The sequence below is a fragment of the Bombus pascuorum genome, chromosome 2 (assembly GCF_905332965.1).
Source record: "Bombus pascuorum chromosome 2, iyBomPasc1.1, whole genome shotgun sequence".
In the NCBI taxonomy this organism is placed as follows: Eukaryota; Metazoa; Arthropoda; class Insecta; order Hymenoptera; family Apidae; genus Bombus; species Bombus pascuorum.
In genome coordinates this window covers 2650024-2664037 of record NC_083489.1, presented here as the reverse complement: position 1 = coordinate 2664037, position 14014 = coordinate 2650024, and the positions used below count along the sequence as shown (strand labels likewise).

General features: G+C 38.5%; 1 protein-coding gene across 1 annotated transcript in view; it reads left to right on the top strand.

Annotated features, from left to right (window-relative positions):
- Positions 1–14014, top strand: part of LOC132904734 (titin) — a 239841-nt gene that overhangs the window by 65511 nt on the left and 160316 nt on the right. Inside the window, exons 29-38 of the mRNA XM_060955452.1 lie at positions 1648–2003; positions 2580–2808; positions 3235–3432; positions 3663–3866; positions 3973–4136; positions 4540–7557; positions 8374–8593; positions 9903–10679; positions 11720–11905; positions 13084–13599. Coding sequence (XP_060811435.1) covers positions 1648–2003; positions 2580–2808; positions 3235–3432; positions 3663–3866; positions 3973–4136; positions 4540–7557; positions 8374–8593; positions 9903–10679; positions 11720–11905; positions 13084–13599 — 5868 coding nt within the window. The remainder of the gene's footprint in view (positions 1–1647; positions 2004–2579; positions 2809–3234; positions 3433–3662; positions 3867–3972; positions 4137–4539; positions 7558–8373; positions 8594–9902; positions 10680–11719; positions 11906–13083; positions 13600–14014) is intronic.

The window sequence follows — 14014 nt, the reverse complement described above, 5'->3', positions numbered from 1 at the left end:
AAATTATATTTGGTATGCGTGCCTTCCTTCGATGCCAAGTTATCCGGAGTTTAGTGTGATGAGAAAATGTGAATGAAATTCGGGGCATCTTTCAGTGACACCTGCCTTATATTTCAAACTTCTTCATGGCTTGTGTTCACTTTGTGCCTAAATTATTTTCGCCTGATTTCCTGTACAACGACGATGTAAGAGTTCAAAGTCATATTCGTGATGATTAACTTGACTGGTCAGTGTCAGAAATATTATTCATGTTACATCTACTTCTTTTAAGAACAAAAGGCATTTTTTTCTTTGTTGAATCAAAATTAAAATTGCCATTGTTAATTGACTCATTTACAAATACATTATGCGTTACTTTTTTACAAACACATTTACGTTTACTCGTATTCATAGTTATATGATAATGATAATTATAATATCAATATAAAATAATGTATGTATAATAGCTGTTTGACAATTGTTGTATATCACGGATAATAATATCACTTACCAAGTCAACTTAGCAAACAAAGATGCAATAAGCTTAAGCTTTGTCACCTTAAATATTTCTGCTACGAATTGCGTGATTTTGTAACATGTGACGCAACTTCGCCTTGCTGAATAATATCAGTGTTACTATATACAATGGGCCTGAAATTCTACAGCTTTTACAGAAACAGTTTATTATTATACCGCTTAATCATGGAAGAATACAACAGTAAAAACAAAAATATAAAGGAGAAGAGATTTCTTCATATATATAATTACATAATTACAAGTATTTCCTATCTTAATTCAGCTTTTACAGTTTATTATTATACTGATTAATCATGGTAGAATACAACAGTAAATGCAAAAATATAAAGGAGAAGAGATTTCTTCATATATATAATTACATAATTACAAGTATTTCCTATCTTGATTCAGCTTTTACAGTTTATTATTTTAAACAGTTTATTATTATACTGCTTAATCATGGAAGAATACAACAGTAAATGTAAAAGTATAAAGGAGAAGAGATTTCTTCATATATATAATTACATAATTACAAGTATTTTGTACCTTGATCCAGCTTTTACAGAAGCAGTTTATTATTATACCGCTTAATCATGGAAGAATACAACAGTAAATACAAAAATATAAAGCAGAAGAGATTTCTTCATATTTTTACATAATTACAAGTATTTCGTATCTTGATTCAGCTTTTACAGAAACAGTTTATTATTATACCGCTTAATCATGGAAGAATATAACAGTAAATACAAAAATATAAAGGAGAAAAGATTTCTTCATAGTTTTACATAATTACAAGTATAATTTACATAATTATTTCGTACCTTGATCCAATAGAAAAGGAAACCTGTTAGAAAAGCCAATAATACACTTATTAATTTTATAAAAATTCTAATCAACTCAATATCAGTTTGTCAGAAATTAATCGTATGACAAAGTATGACGTATATTCTATTTTTCTCGTCATACGTGTCTCGTCGTAATGCGAGCGATATAACAAACTTACTACAAAATTCCATCCCCATTTATTAGCCCCCGGTTTCCTTTTCCGGATTACAAAGACCTGACGAACCGTGCAAATCTTAACCGAGAGCCAAAAAAAGAAAAAGAAGCACACGACGATCTATTGATATCTAAATTAATCATCTTCGTTAGGTGGCTGGATAGGGGAAGAAGCGAAGAAGACTGAGGGGGCGGTTGCAGAGAAAAGAATACTCGAACTAGTCGAAAGATTGCCCGCCGACGAAATGCATGCAGCAAGCAGCAGCGACAAACACTTCTCTTCGGAGAAGTCCGAGGGTGGAAGCGAGAGTCAAGTATTGACCAAGATGTCACAAACGATCACGGAATCTTCCACCACACACACGACCACGAAGAAAGAGTACATCTCATCGACGACGTCCTCGACCTTGACAAAATCTGGACAGGAACCCAGCAGCGTTAGCGTGAAGACTACCATTCATAGTACGGAACAGTCGTCCTCGGAGAATGGGGCACCTCCTGTTGTGCAGGTTTGTTAATTCTACAGTTTAATCGATACTTTAGACTAGTTGAAGAATGTAAACCAAAGCTCGTGAATGATTTCGAGATTACATGAATTTGATAGTGAGAGAAGTTTGAACAGACTCAACATGTTGGAAGATGTTTTTTAATCAGTCAGAAAATTTCCTAATTGGAAATGAAATTGATATTTAATTCTAGTCAATACGAGGGTAAACAAATTCAATACGATAAATATATGTGTATAAAAATAATCCTAATCTGTCATTGTTTTAAAAGTAGAGAATTCTTGGATATGTGAAATTCAAAATATTAAGACAAGTAGAACGACGAATTAATTAATTTTTCTTAACGTAGATTAATGGAATTTTGTATATAACATTTAGAAATGAAAGACGACAGTAAAAAGAAAGAGAAGTCAAGAAATAGCTCTATTCTTCTCATTATTAATTTCTATATGTAGATATTATTCGGTTATGTGCGTGTAAAAGGCAGAATTTGGGATAGGATAAAATAAAAATAGTAATGCAAAGGCGTGAATCTTTTTGACAAAAGGAATTAATCGCATTGGATCTTCTTTTTTACAGTGCTACAAAGTAGAAGAACACGAAAAGATTATTCAAGACCAGCCAGGCGAGATTCGTCAAGAGAAAACCGTAGTGGTTTCCCAAGACGAGGAAGGAATCAAACGAGACGTCAAATCTGCACAAATGTCGAAGCCAAGCAGAAAATGTACAGCTCCGAGATTCGTTTCACCAATCACGGGGATGATCGTGGATCAGGGTACTGATATTATCCTCGAAGGAATCATCGATGGTAAGATAAATATCATCTCTCAAGATATTAATTTACAGAATATTATTATCCTGTGTTTGAAGTACAATAAAATGTTTATCGATTGATTTTGCCAAGCAGAATGCTTTTCTTTCGTCGTAACGTGTAATTATTAGCGTGTCTTTAACGATTTGGAAGGATTCATCGATGACAAAATGAAACTCGTTAAATTTTTGACATATCATAGGAATGAAGTGCAACAAAACGTTTGATACTTTACTTTGGCATGCAGAATATTTTCCTCTCGTCGAAACTTGAGATTATTACGCTTCTTAATATATTTTATATTATGTAGAAAATCCGATTGTTCTCTTGCCAAAGTTGTATTTCACAGCACCGTCTAGCGATAAATTAATTTTATTTCATCGTTCGTTTACCCTTTGTAATTGCTTCGTAAATCTTGTACAGGGTTCCCCCAGCCATTTATCAGCTGGTCGAAGAACGGACAGGAATTGAAAACGAAGGACGGAATGACGATCACGTACGCGCATAATCACGTTCGTTTGGAACTGAAGAACGTAAATGTTAAGGACGCGGGACGATACACTTGCACGGCGAGCAACGAAGTCGGTTCTGCTAGTAGCACTGCCGATCTTGTTGTGAAAAGTACGTGATAATTTATTGATTAAAAAAATTCTATATATTAACATCTTTCTTTTTATTAGTTTCGAAAATTGAAACGGAGAATTTAGAATAATAGCAAGTTTCCTACGATTGAGTGGCCTGATACAAATTTCGCGGTTAATCTCTAATTCCTGATTTCCATTTCTTTCAATTTAATTTCATTCTTAGCGTCTATCTTTAATGAAATTTCACACGACTCTAATGAATTTCAGAAACAATATTCCCACCGGTGTTTGGCAGAAGATTGCAAGCTCAGGTTGTGAAACGCGGAGACCGTGTGAATATGGAGGTAGAAGTCACGGGAACACCAGAACCTACAGTTACTTGGTTCAAGGACGATGTTCCTATCAAAGAACGTCCACCGCAATTGAGGATCAAGCAGCAAGGAAATTGTTACATGCTACTCATCGATAAAGGTACAGGGTGTTGAACATTCGCTTAGTTAATCGACAATTCATAAAAGTATTGTTTTCAAGTTGCTCTTCGTGACATTCATTGCAAGTATAATAAAATGTATTTCAGCTGAAAAAGAGCACGCTGGAAAATACATGGTTCGAGCAACGAATGCCGGTGGAGAAGCTCAAAGTATAGCCGATTTTGCTGTCTTCGAGCCAACACCAGACACCATGGTAGAGGTCCATAAAACTGTCATCTATGAGAACGTGCAGGACAAGAAAGTCATTCAGGTAATTATTTCTTTCTACGATCATTAATCACATAGATCAACCTTAACAATAAGAACATTAATTTCGATATTTTAATATGACTTCTAAATTAAATCTTTTAACATAAGATCAAACTTACAATATAAAATAATTCATTAAAATTTTCTAATAAAAAGTGTCCGAATCAAAGTTATTCTAACATTGAAATTTTCCACTAAAACATTTGCAAATCAGACTTTCATACTTTATCGGTTAAACGCCTAAACTAATTTTGTACATCGTCTAATATATTTAGGATCGACTTAGGATATACTAAAGATGCAAACTAACAAAATCCAGTATAAGAACATTCACGAGACTTACAATACTAAATTAAAAAATTCTTCAAAGAAAACAAAGCATAAAGTCCTATATTCGTATTTAGTCCGACGAAAAGAAGAGCGAGGTTCCCTCTAGCAAACAATCGACAAGCGAACAAGTGACAACGACGAAAATTCAACCAATTCCACCATTAAAGACAACTCCCATCGTATCATCGGCGTCAATGGCCGAGACGACCAGAACGGTAGAAAAGATCGAGGAACCAGGATCCAGTATGAGTCGTTCAGAAATGTTTTCATCCACCGTCGAATCGCACCAAAGTCAATCGAAGTCCGAACATAAGTTCCACATGAAGCTAGAGCACAAAACACCAACCGTCACGGTAGAACCGAAGAAAGAAGAGAAAACGGTAATAAAAGAAGTAATTCGCGAAGAAGTAGAGAAGAAGGGCTTCGAGCCAAAAACTACAATGGTCGAGGAGAAAACGAAAATCGAAAACGAGAACATCGAAACTTCGACGATAGCCAAGAAAGACGCGTTGAGTTTCTTCGAGTCCATGACGAAGGAAACAGAGGCAACTCCGAAAGGTCCGAAAGAGATGATAAAATTAGTCGACGACGCTGATGGTCACGAAGTCAAGGTTGGAAAGTTAACAAAAAATTACGAAAGATCTACTACTTTCCAGGAAGTGAAGAAACCAGAACCAAAGCCTGCGGAGCTTCAAACTACGAAGAAAGCAGTCCACGAGATATTCACTAAATTAGAACAGGGTAGTACAGCTTCTCGTGGAGTGGACAACAAGCTGTTCGACTTCCCATACGAACCCTATAAACCACCGGTAGAGACCAAGAAGACAGTCGTGGAAGAAACAATGTCCTCGGGATCTTCTCTTCAAGGATCTGTAACTATGTCAAAGATGGAAAGCAAAATGGAAACTAAAATGGAGAGCAAGTCAGAAAGCTCTGAAATATTGATGGAGGGTTTTAAATTGGTACCAGAGCCTCCTCCAGAGATCGGTTACATGCCGAAGCCCGAAGAATTAAAAAAAAAACGCCCTGACGTGTCCATCAAGGCTAAACAGCTCCAAGAATCCTTCGACAAAACTCTGTCTCCTATAGATGCGCCTATCGGCGGTGTGAAGATTTTCCCTACACCTTCTCCAAAGATTAGCGAAGTTCCGAAAGTGGCGCCAACCTTTTCCATGCCACCTCCTCCGTTTGAGCTCGAGAAGAAAGAGGTAATCGAAGAACCGTGCGTCAGAAAGGATATTCACGAGAAGAAGGATTACGTGTCTTCGTTCAGAACAACGTCTCCGACTAGGCCTTGGTCATCATCGTCTGATGTGGAAACTAGGTCACACGTGTCTACGGATTTGTCAGAATACAGGTGTCAGTCAGCTGCATCGAGTCACCAGGAGATTCTTAGGTCCACTTCGCCTAAACCTTCGGCCGATGGATTGGCTATGGAGAAATCTTGGGCGAAGAAATATGCTGACTCTACGAGAAAGTCTTGGCCTCCTCAGGAAGAGACGAAGTTCAAACATGAATGGCAGACTCCTAGCGAGGATTTCAAGAGTACGCAAAAGGAGGTTAAGAGGGAAGTGGAAGAGATCGACGGTGGGATTAGAAAGACTAGTATGGAGTCGTCCAGCACTACAGAGAGACGTTCGTGGAGCTCGAAACAGGAATCGATGGAAAAGATGTCGAAAAGAGCTCCGTCTCCACCTAAAATTCAACCAATCATTTATAACGCTGAAACCATCAAAGTGGATCACGTGGTGAATAAAATGGAAGAGAAGTCTTTGTACGAAAAATACACTAGTGAATTCGACACGAAGAAGTCAGAGAAATCGGAGAAGATGGAAGAGACATATTCGAAGAAATGGACAGGATCTGATGATCTGAAGGCTCCAAGTCTCGTCAGAAGTGTCGGACCAGCGAAAAAGCCAGTGGCCCAACCGTATCATGTAACACCAACTCCTCCAGCTACAGATCAGATTATTCTGGAACCAGGTCCTCCTCCGGAAATCGGATATATTCCGGCGCCAACGGTCAAAGAGAAGAAGATCGAGAAGATAGAGAAGTCCTTGGAGGTGTCTTTGGAGCATCAGCCAGCTAAAATTCCACCTGGAGGAATCAGAACTTTTCCTCCAGCTCCAAAAAAGGAAGAGCCACCTGCGTTGCCTCCTAAAGACGTTAGAATGACTCCTCCTCCTATCCCAGCTAAGACGCAAACACCAGTAGAGATCCTAGAACCGTTTCCATTTAAACCTTCTCCTCCATCTACGATAAAAACGCCAAAGGTGCCACCTCCGCCGACTCCAACGAAATTTATCAAAAGCAGCTTTACTCAAGAAAGTGATTACGAATCGGACATGGACAGTTTGATGAAAGCAAAATGGAGGCCATACGAGAGCGACAGCGAAGAGCCACGTTATCGAAGAGTTCAGCCACCAGTGCCTAAGCAGCCGATTAGACCAAGGTCAACCGAGCCTGAGCCACTTCCCCCATCTAAATTCGAGGTTCCTCCTGCAACTGTGGGTCCACCTAGACCCGTGATCACCAAAGAACAGCAAGAGAAAATTTGTAAGAAGACTACGACATTTAAGAAACAAGAGAAAGAGATGAAACAGCAACAACAGAAATATCAAGTGGTTCAGCCTCCACCACAGATTGAATTGAAGCCTGGCTCTCCTCCTATCTATGTTCAACCAACCACGAAGAGTCCAACGCCGAAAAGTCCACCCGCTAAGAAGCCAGAGTCTCCGAAATTCAAAGTGAAGACGTTCCAACAGGAAAGTGGATACATGGCAGATACCGACGAGCCGTTCCAGCAGAGAAGTTCGATTCAATCGATGCAGAAAAGCTTCGGAAAGCACGAATCTTCGTCGTCCATGACCTCTCACACGGAGTCACGCACTTCGTATCAGGAAAGTCGATCGGAATATTTCGAGAGCAAAAGTTACGATAGCCGACAGCAGCAACAGAAAAAGGAATCGTTCGTGTCACCTGTTCCTTCGAAGCAACCGACAACTCAGCCAGCCAGCGTTCAACAACGTAGCTCGTTGGTTGAAAAGAGCTACGCGTCCTCCGCGTCCCCGTCGAGATTCAGTTCTACGAAGGTTCGAGAAGTGTGCTTTCACTAGCTTGATGTTTATAGAGAGCAGGATGAACAGCGTGGAGTTGCTTGGATCGAAGAAATTCTTCTTTGTTTAATCGAATGAAGCGATCATGTCTTTTTAACAAATGTCTTCTTTTAGCTTTTGTGTTGAGATAACAATTGTGTGTTAATTGCGATGTGTTTTTAACCAGTTTGTTATAGGTTTATACTTATCGTCCGAGAGTTGAACATACAGTTTGTTGCTTTGTAGTCCTCAATTGGTAAATATTTTGCTACATTGTTACGTCAGATTACTATTAAACCAAAAAATATATTAGAGCGAAATATTTAAAAATGTATTAAATCAGATTATAATATTAAAGGAATATTAAATACGAAGCTCTCTCTAAACGAATGCTAAAAATATATCAAATATAAAACTCTGACCGAAAAGTTTTTCAATCCTAAAGTAATTTTAAGTGAGTCTTCCAAGTTTGGAATAATTTTGGATTAATTTTTATTGTACAAAATGGTGCCAAACATTCGGTGTTCCATATAACAGAATTAGCACGCCCAATTAATTAATCATACAATTGTGATACAAGTCCATACCACGCGCTATATATTGGAGCATGCATCAAATAAAATAGAACACAAAGGTGAAAATTAAAGAATAGTGGATAAGATGCAACATGTTACTTATTGAAGACTAATTGTATGTTTTTGTCTTTTTTGTCAGCATTAGCTAAGTACTGTCTTTCTTTTCTTCATTTTTTTTTTTTTTTTTTTTTTTGCTTGTTTAATATAATCGTACGAAAATGACTGTAATTTTTTCCAGGAAACAATTTACACCACGGATCAGTCGCAGAAGAAGCTGGAAACAGCAAAGAAGATCCTGCCACCCTCTCCGAGTCCTTCGAAATTCGTGAAGAGCGAATTTCGTGAAAGCGACTACGAGAGCGACTACGATGGCAGAATACCACCCCTTTGGAAACCGCGGGGTTACGAAAGCGACGACCAGACTTTCAGACCCGTAAAACAAAGTCTCGCTGGTCCAGGTATCTATAAATTCTAATGTAAACGACAACTTCCTATTATGGTATTATTCAAAGCTCGTTACACGAGCCTATTAGGAATTGTACATAGTATTATCGTTAGTAGTTTCTTCTGATGAATACAATATAAAGCTGCGTCTACATCATTGAAGGTAGTTTGATGACATAACTCGATTATCTTAGATTTTAATTAATAATGACCTATTTAATATGACTTTAATATGAGATTCTTTTAGTGCAAAGATCAAAATCCTTTCTTGTATCGCATATCGTTCAAAGGATCTTCGTCCTTTTCTTTCAATTCATTTTTTCTGAGTTCTTAAGGTCATATTTTCTGTTTGTCAAAGATAAACCTAATCAATAATTTCTGTTTTGTTATGTTCGTCTAATTCGTCTGCACATTTACCAAATGAGAGACATAAAATATTATAAAGCATCGATGACGATGGTCTTTGAGAAGCTTGAAACAAAGGGAAATAATAAAAGGTGTACTACGATAATTGTCTCATGAAATCATAGTGAAAGATACAGTTTGATAACAAGATCTAAAAACTTGCAGAAGGATTTATTTTATTATGATACTGTTTTATTATACCACGTAGATGCAGCTTGATATACATTGTATTGTCACATTGTACAAACGTTGGTTAAGGGAAATGTCATTGTGAAAATAAGAATTGCTTTCCAACAGCGCCAGTAGAACAAAATCGACTGGCCGGTGTCGATGGGTCTCTCACTCTTTTACGACTTTTTTCCAGCTTACAACAAGTAGTCCTCCTGGCAAGCTTTCTTCCCTTCTCGTTGTTTACCTCGCAAGATAAGTTCTCCTCTCTTCCTGCTTCGCTTGCTTCTCTCTTTTCTTCTCGGCCACTCGAAGTACGTACTTGTGTTTACCCGCTTTTTCTCCGAATCTTTCTCCACCCATCTTCGTGGCTAACCATCTTCATCTTCTTCCACTTCGTCTCCATCGCCTTTGTTCTATTCTTCGTTGTTTCTTCACGCTGGTTTCACCCTCGTTTCAAAACACTGAAACTTCGTTTCACTGCTCGTGTCATCGCTATTCGCGATTTTACACTATCATTCATTCAAAAACAAACCAAAAAAAAAAAAAAAAAGAAAATCAATCAACATCGGATAAAGCCATCGAATAGAAGAAGCTCGATGATCCATCGAGAACTCGTTTGAACGAACGAGAACGATTCAACGACGCGTGAAACCGACGTCGTCACGACGCGCGACCCTTCTGTCCGCTTTCTTCACCACGTCGACGTCTCTCGATCGAGGTCACCCGGGAACTATTTTCTACCGATAGGCAAACCCAGGGAGCCTCGAACGCCGCTGATCGAGGAGATCTCGAAGAAGGAGCTCGAGAGAAAGGAGGAGAGAATCGCAACGACCACTCCGACCAAGCAGAAGACGGTTCTCCTTCCTGGTTCTCCGCCAGAAATCGCCTATGCACCGCCTCAACCAACTTACTACGAAGCTCGATCTGGTATGCCGTTCCACAACGCGATCGGCACGGAAACCAAGAAAACGGTCAGAATGGACGAATCCACGGAAAACAGCAGAAGAATTGTTACGGTGGAGCAGACCAGTCGAGTGATTAAATTTGGCGACCAGAAACCATCGGCTGACTTCAGAAGCTTCGACGCGACGCCTGATCAACGACACAAGTCGACGTTTAAAGTACCAACTCCAAAGAAGTTTGTTCAAGGTCAATTTAGAGAATCGGATTACGAGAGCGATATCGATACGAGGATCAAACCTAAATGGGCTCCAGCGGACAGTGACACGGAGGAACCACGGTACAGGAAGGTTCAACCGCCTATGATGAAGGCGCCAAGGTCATCGAGTGCTCCGGTTAGACACGAGCACGTGGTTTCACCGTTGGAGTTTGACACTGGGCCACCTGTGATCAAGAGACAAACGTCGATGACACAGCTAAGGGACGATAGTAGAACGAGGAGGATCGACTCACAGATGAAAATGCAGAAGGAAGTTAGCTCCAGGCAGGAGGATGTGCTGAAGCCTGGATCGCCACCTGAGTTTGGTTTTATCTCGAGGAGCGACATGAAGAAGGCAGCCAATCGTAAGAATCACGTTGATGTCTCTGTTCTTGCGTATGCTTGCCGGCAGGGGGTTGCTTTGGGTGTTTAACGTTTGGCAGGGGTTCGTTTTGGGAATAGGTGAAGATTCATGGAAATGTTATATGTGGCCTATATCGTTGGGAGGACTAAGGAAGTAGATAAAACATTTTCTAAGAGGATTTACGCTTGATAAAAATTTATAGAATAATGTTAATCGTTATGGAAATATCTGACGAGTTACTATGATTTAATCAGAGTACGTGTCTAGTATGTGTATTGTAGTATATGTATATTTATATGTATATATATATCTGTATTGTAATATTTACCAAGTTTGGGGATTCTTGTCGCTAATAACCTTGCAGTTGACGCGACATTAAGGTGTTGTACCATTCAAAACGGGAATGACAATTTAGCAAACATCATTTATTAAGTAGGGATGCAGCGAAGCAAATTCTATTAACCCTCAATTTGGATTCTTGGATTATGGGTATCCACGATAGTTTAGATTGAACAAAAGGTTGCTTATATACTTTCGGTGTATTTTTTTGTGCTTTATATTTTATTGGATAAAATCTATCAACTTGTTAAGTTTATCGAAGAAATATTTTCTACGTTTCGTTCATTGATAGTTCGAAATATTGAAATAGTTTAGATATACGATATATATTTATTTTGCGAAAAGGATTTATTTTGTAAGGTTTACAGCGAAATTAAATAGGAAAGCTAGAGGTCGTATAAAAGCTAGAATACAAATCAGGATTAATTAAGATAAAGTAATGCAAGCAAAATTATCGTGCTTACCTATGATCCGACGATACCAATTGAAGATTAATCACCTTTCTCTATTTATTTGAGAATCGCGACTGTTCAAATCTTCGTCATCTTTTCATTCTGATAAATAATTCGCGATTATCATCTTCTCTACACTCTAACTTTCTATCTTCCTCTGCGCGCTTGCTGAAAGTAAAGCAAAATAAAGAAATATTTCGCTGGCGAGCTGTGTTGTCCCGTAACACAAAAAAATCTGAAACATCCGCAGACGTCGCGTCGCGTCACATGAGCGACATGACCAGCAGCTTCAAATCGAAAACCGAGAAATTCGTCAGCGACATCCAGTCGGATCTGAAGCAGGGCAAGCCGATCCTCAAGCATCCGATCGATAGCCGAGCCAGCGATGGCGACGAGCCCAGAACTTACAGAGAGGAATCACGACACTCGGAACATGGTAATTTAGACTCTATAGTAATTCAATTATACGATATGGTATAAATAGTACATGCACATTTTATGGCTAATTCCATTGAAAATAGGATCTTTTGTCATTGAAACACGTGTATGGTTAATTGCTATACTTTATATTCTGAAACTAAACAAGCGTTTGCTTGAAATTATTGGAACTTCAGATTTTATTGCAGTTTAATTCTATGACATAATGTATAGTTTATATTGCAGTGCATTGAAAATAGGATCTTTTGTCATTGAAACACGTGTATGGTTAATTGCTATACTTTATATTCTGAAACTAAACAAGCGTTTGCTTGAAATTATTAGAACTTCAGACTTTGTTGCAGTTTCATTCTATGACATAATATACAGTTTATATTGCATTGCATTGAAAATAGGATCTTTTGTCATTGAAACACGTGTATGGTTAATTGCTATACTTTATATTCTGAAACTAAACAAGCGTTTGCTTGAAGTTATTAGAACTTCAGATTTTATTGCAGTTTAATTCTATGACATAATATACAGTTTATATTGCATTGCATTGAAAATAGGATCTTTTGTCATTGAAACACGTGTATGGTTAATTGCTATACTTTATATTCTGAAACTAAATAAGCGTTTGCTTGAAGTTATTAGAACTTCAGATTTTATTGCAGTTTAATTCTATGACATAATATACAATTTATATTGCATTGTATTGAAGATAGGATCTTCTGCTATTGAAACATATAAACAATTAAATACTGTATCTTATATTTAAAAATCATGTAGCCATTTGCTTAAAAATTATTACAAGTTTAAACGTAATACAGTTATATAGTATATATATAACTGTATATTTATATAGTATAGTTTTATAGTATAGTTCATAATGCATTCCATTACGAATCCAAAGTCGATAAATATTCTGCTGTCACGAGGCACAGAAAGTTCAAAAACATCGTTTCCATTCAGAAATATAATTTTACAAACTCCGAAACAGTTAGAAAAGTAAAGAAATTCCAGCGAATACTAGTCTGTCTCAAAGAAAAGATCTTCGAAAGGCAGAAAAATTATTACAAAGCACCTTGTATTTAACTTGATCGAACATCGATAATACCGTCACTTATAAAAATATCAAAACAAAACCATCGCAAAGAAATATCTTCAACCAACAAAAATCGCAAAAAAACACAGGAACGAAGCAAATCGACCCAGACACCGGGCTGATATACTTCAAGTACGACTTTGGCTACGAGTTCGGAATCGTGCTTCCCGGGGAAGGCAAAAGAACAGTCAGCAGTACTAACAGAACGATCCAAGGCCAACGACGAGCCAGCGACATCGAGGTACCCATCGTTCACGAGTTCACTACAAGGAAAGAGAACGGTTTCGCGAAGAGAAGCAGTTCTACGGCGTCTTCGACGCGACAGAGCAAACCAGCTGGCAAATTTGGCACGTCGAAGACGGTGAAATGGGAGCCAACGTCGGAGAGCGAGTTCTCGGAGGCGGAGGACATCAGAAACGCGAGAAAGAGGCATCAAGAGGGAGGAAGCACGATGGCACCACCTAGTCTCGTTATACCTTGTTCGCCATCGCCATCCAGATGGGATCACACGACGCCCAGTCCGATTTCCCTCAGCCCAAGCTTACCAAGTCTCTCCCCCAGATACAGTAGCGCTACAGGACCACCCAGCAATGTCGACTCAGCAGGTATTCGCCTGCTTCTGCGACCATTGTATCGATAACGAGCTATTATCATCGCATTTCTTTAGCAGCCCCTCAGCTTTGGATACTTTTGTTTCTTGGTCATTTGTGTACCTGCAATTTTGTACTTTGCCTCCGCACGTATTTGTATTTTCGGGTTTGCTGTATTTTGCACTTGACGTGGTTTGGCACAGAGTGTAGTTTATGACGCTTCGCGAAAGTTTCAGAAGAACGCCGATTCGAGAGCTTCGTGCTCGATGGAATTTATTTGGCGCAAATACGATTTACGCTGTTGACTTTTGGCAGAATAGCGACACAGTTGTAAGAAAATCAGTTTTATATGGATAAAGAAATTCCTCGTAAATTGCAATTAAATTATTCGTAACTAAATAACGAATGTTGGAAACGAAGTAGGTTTCGC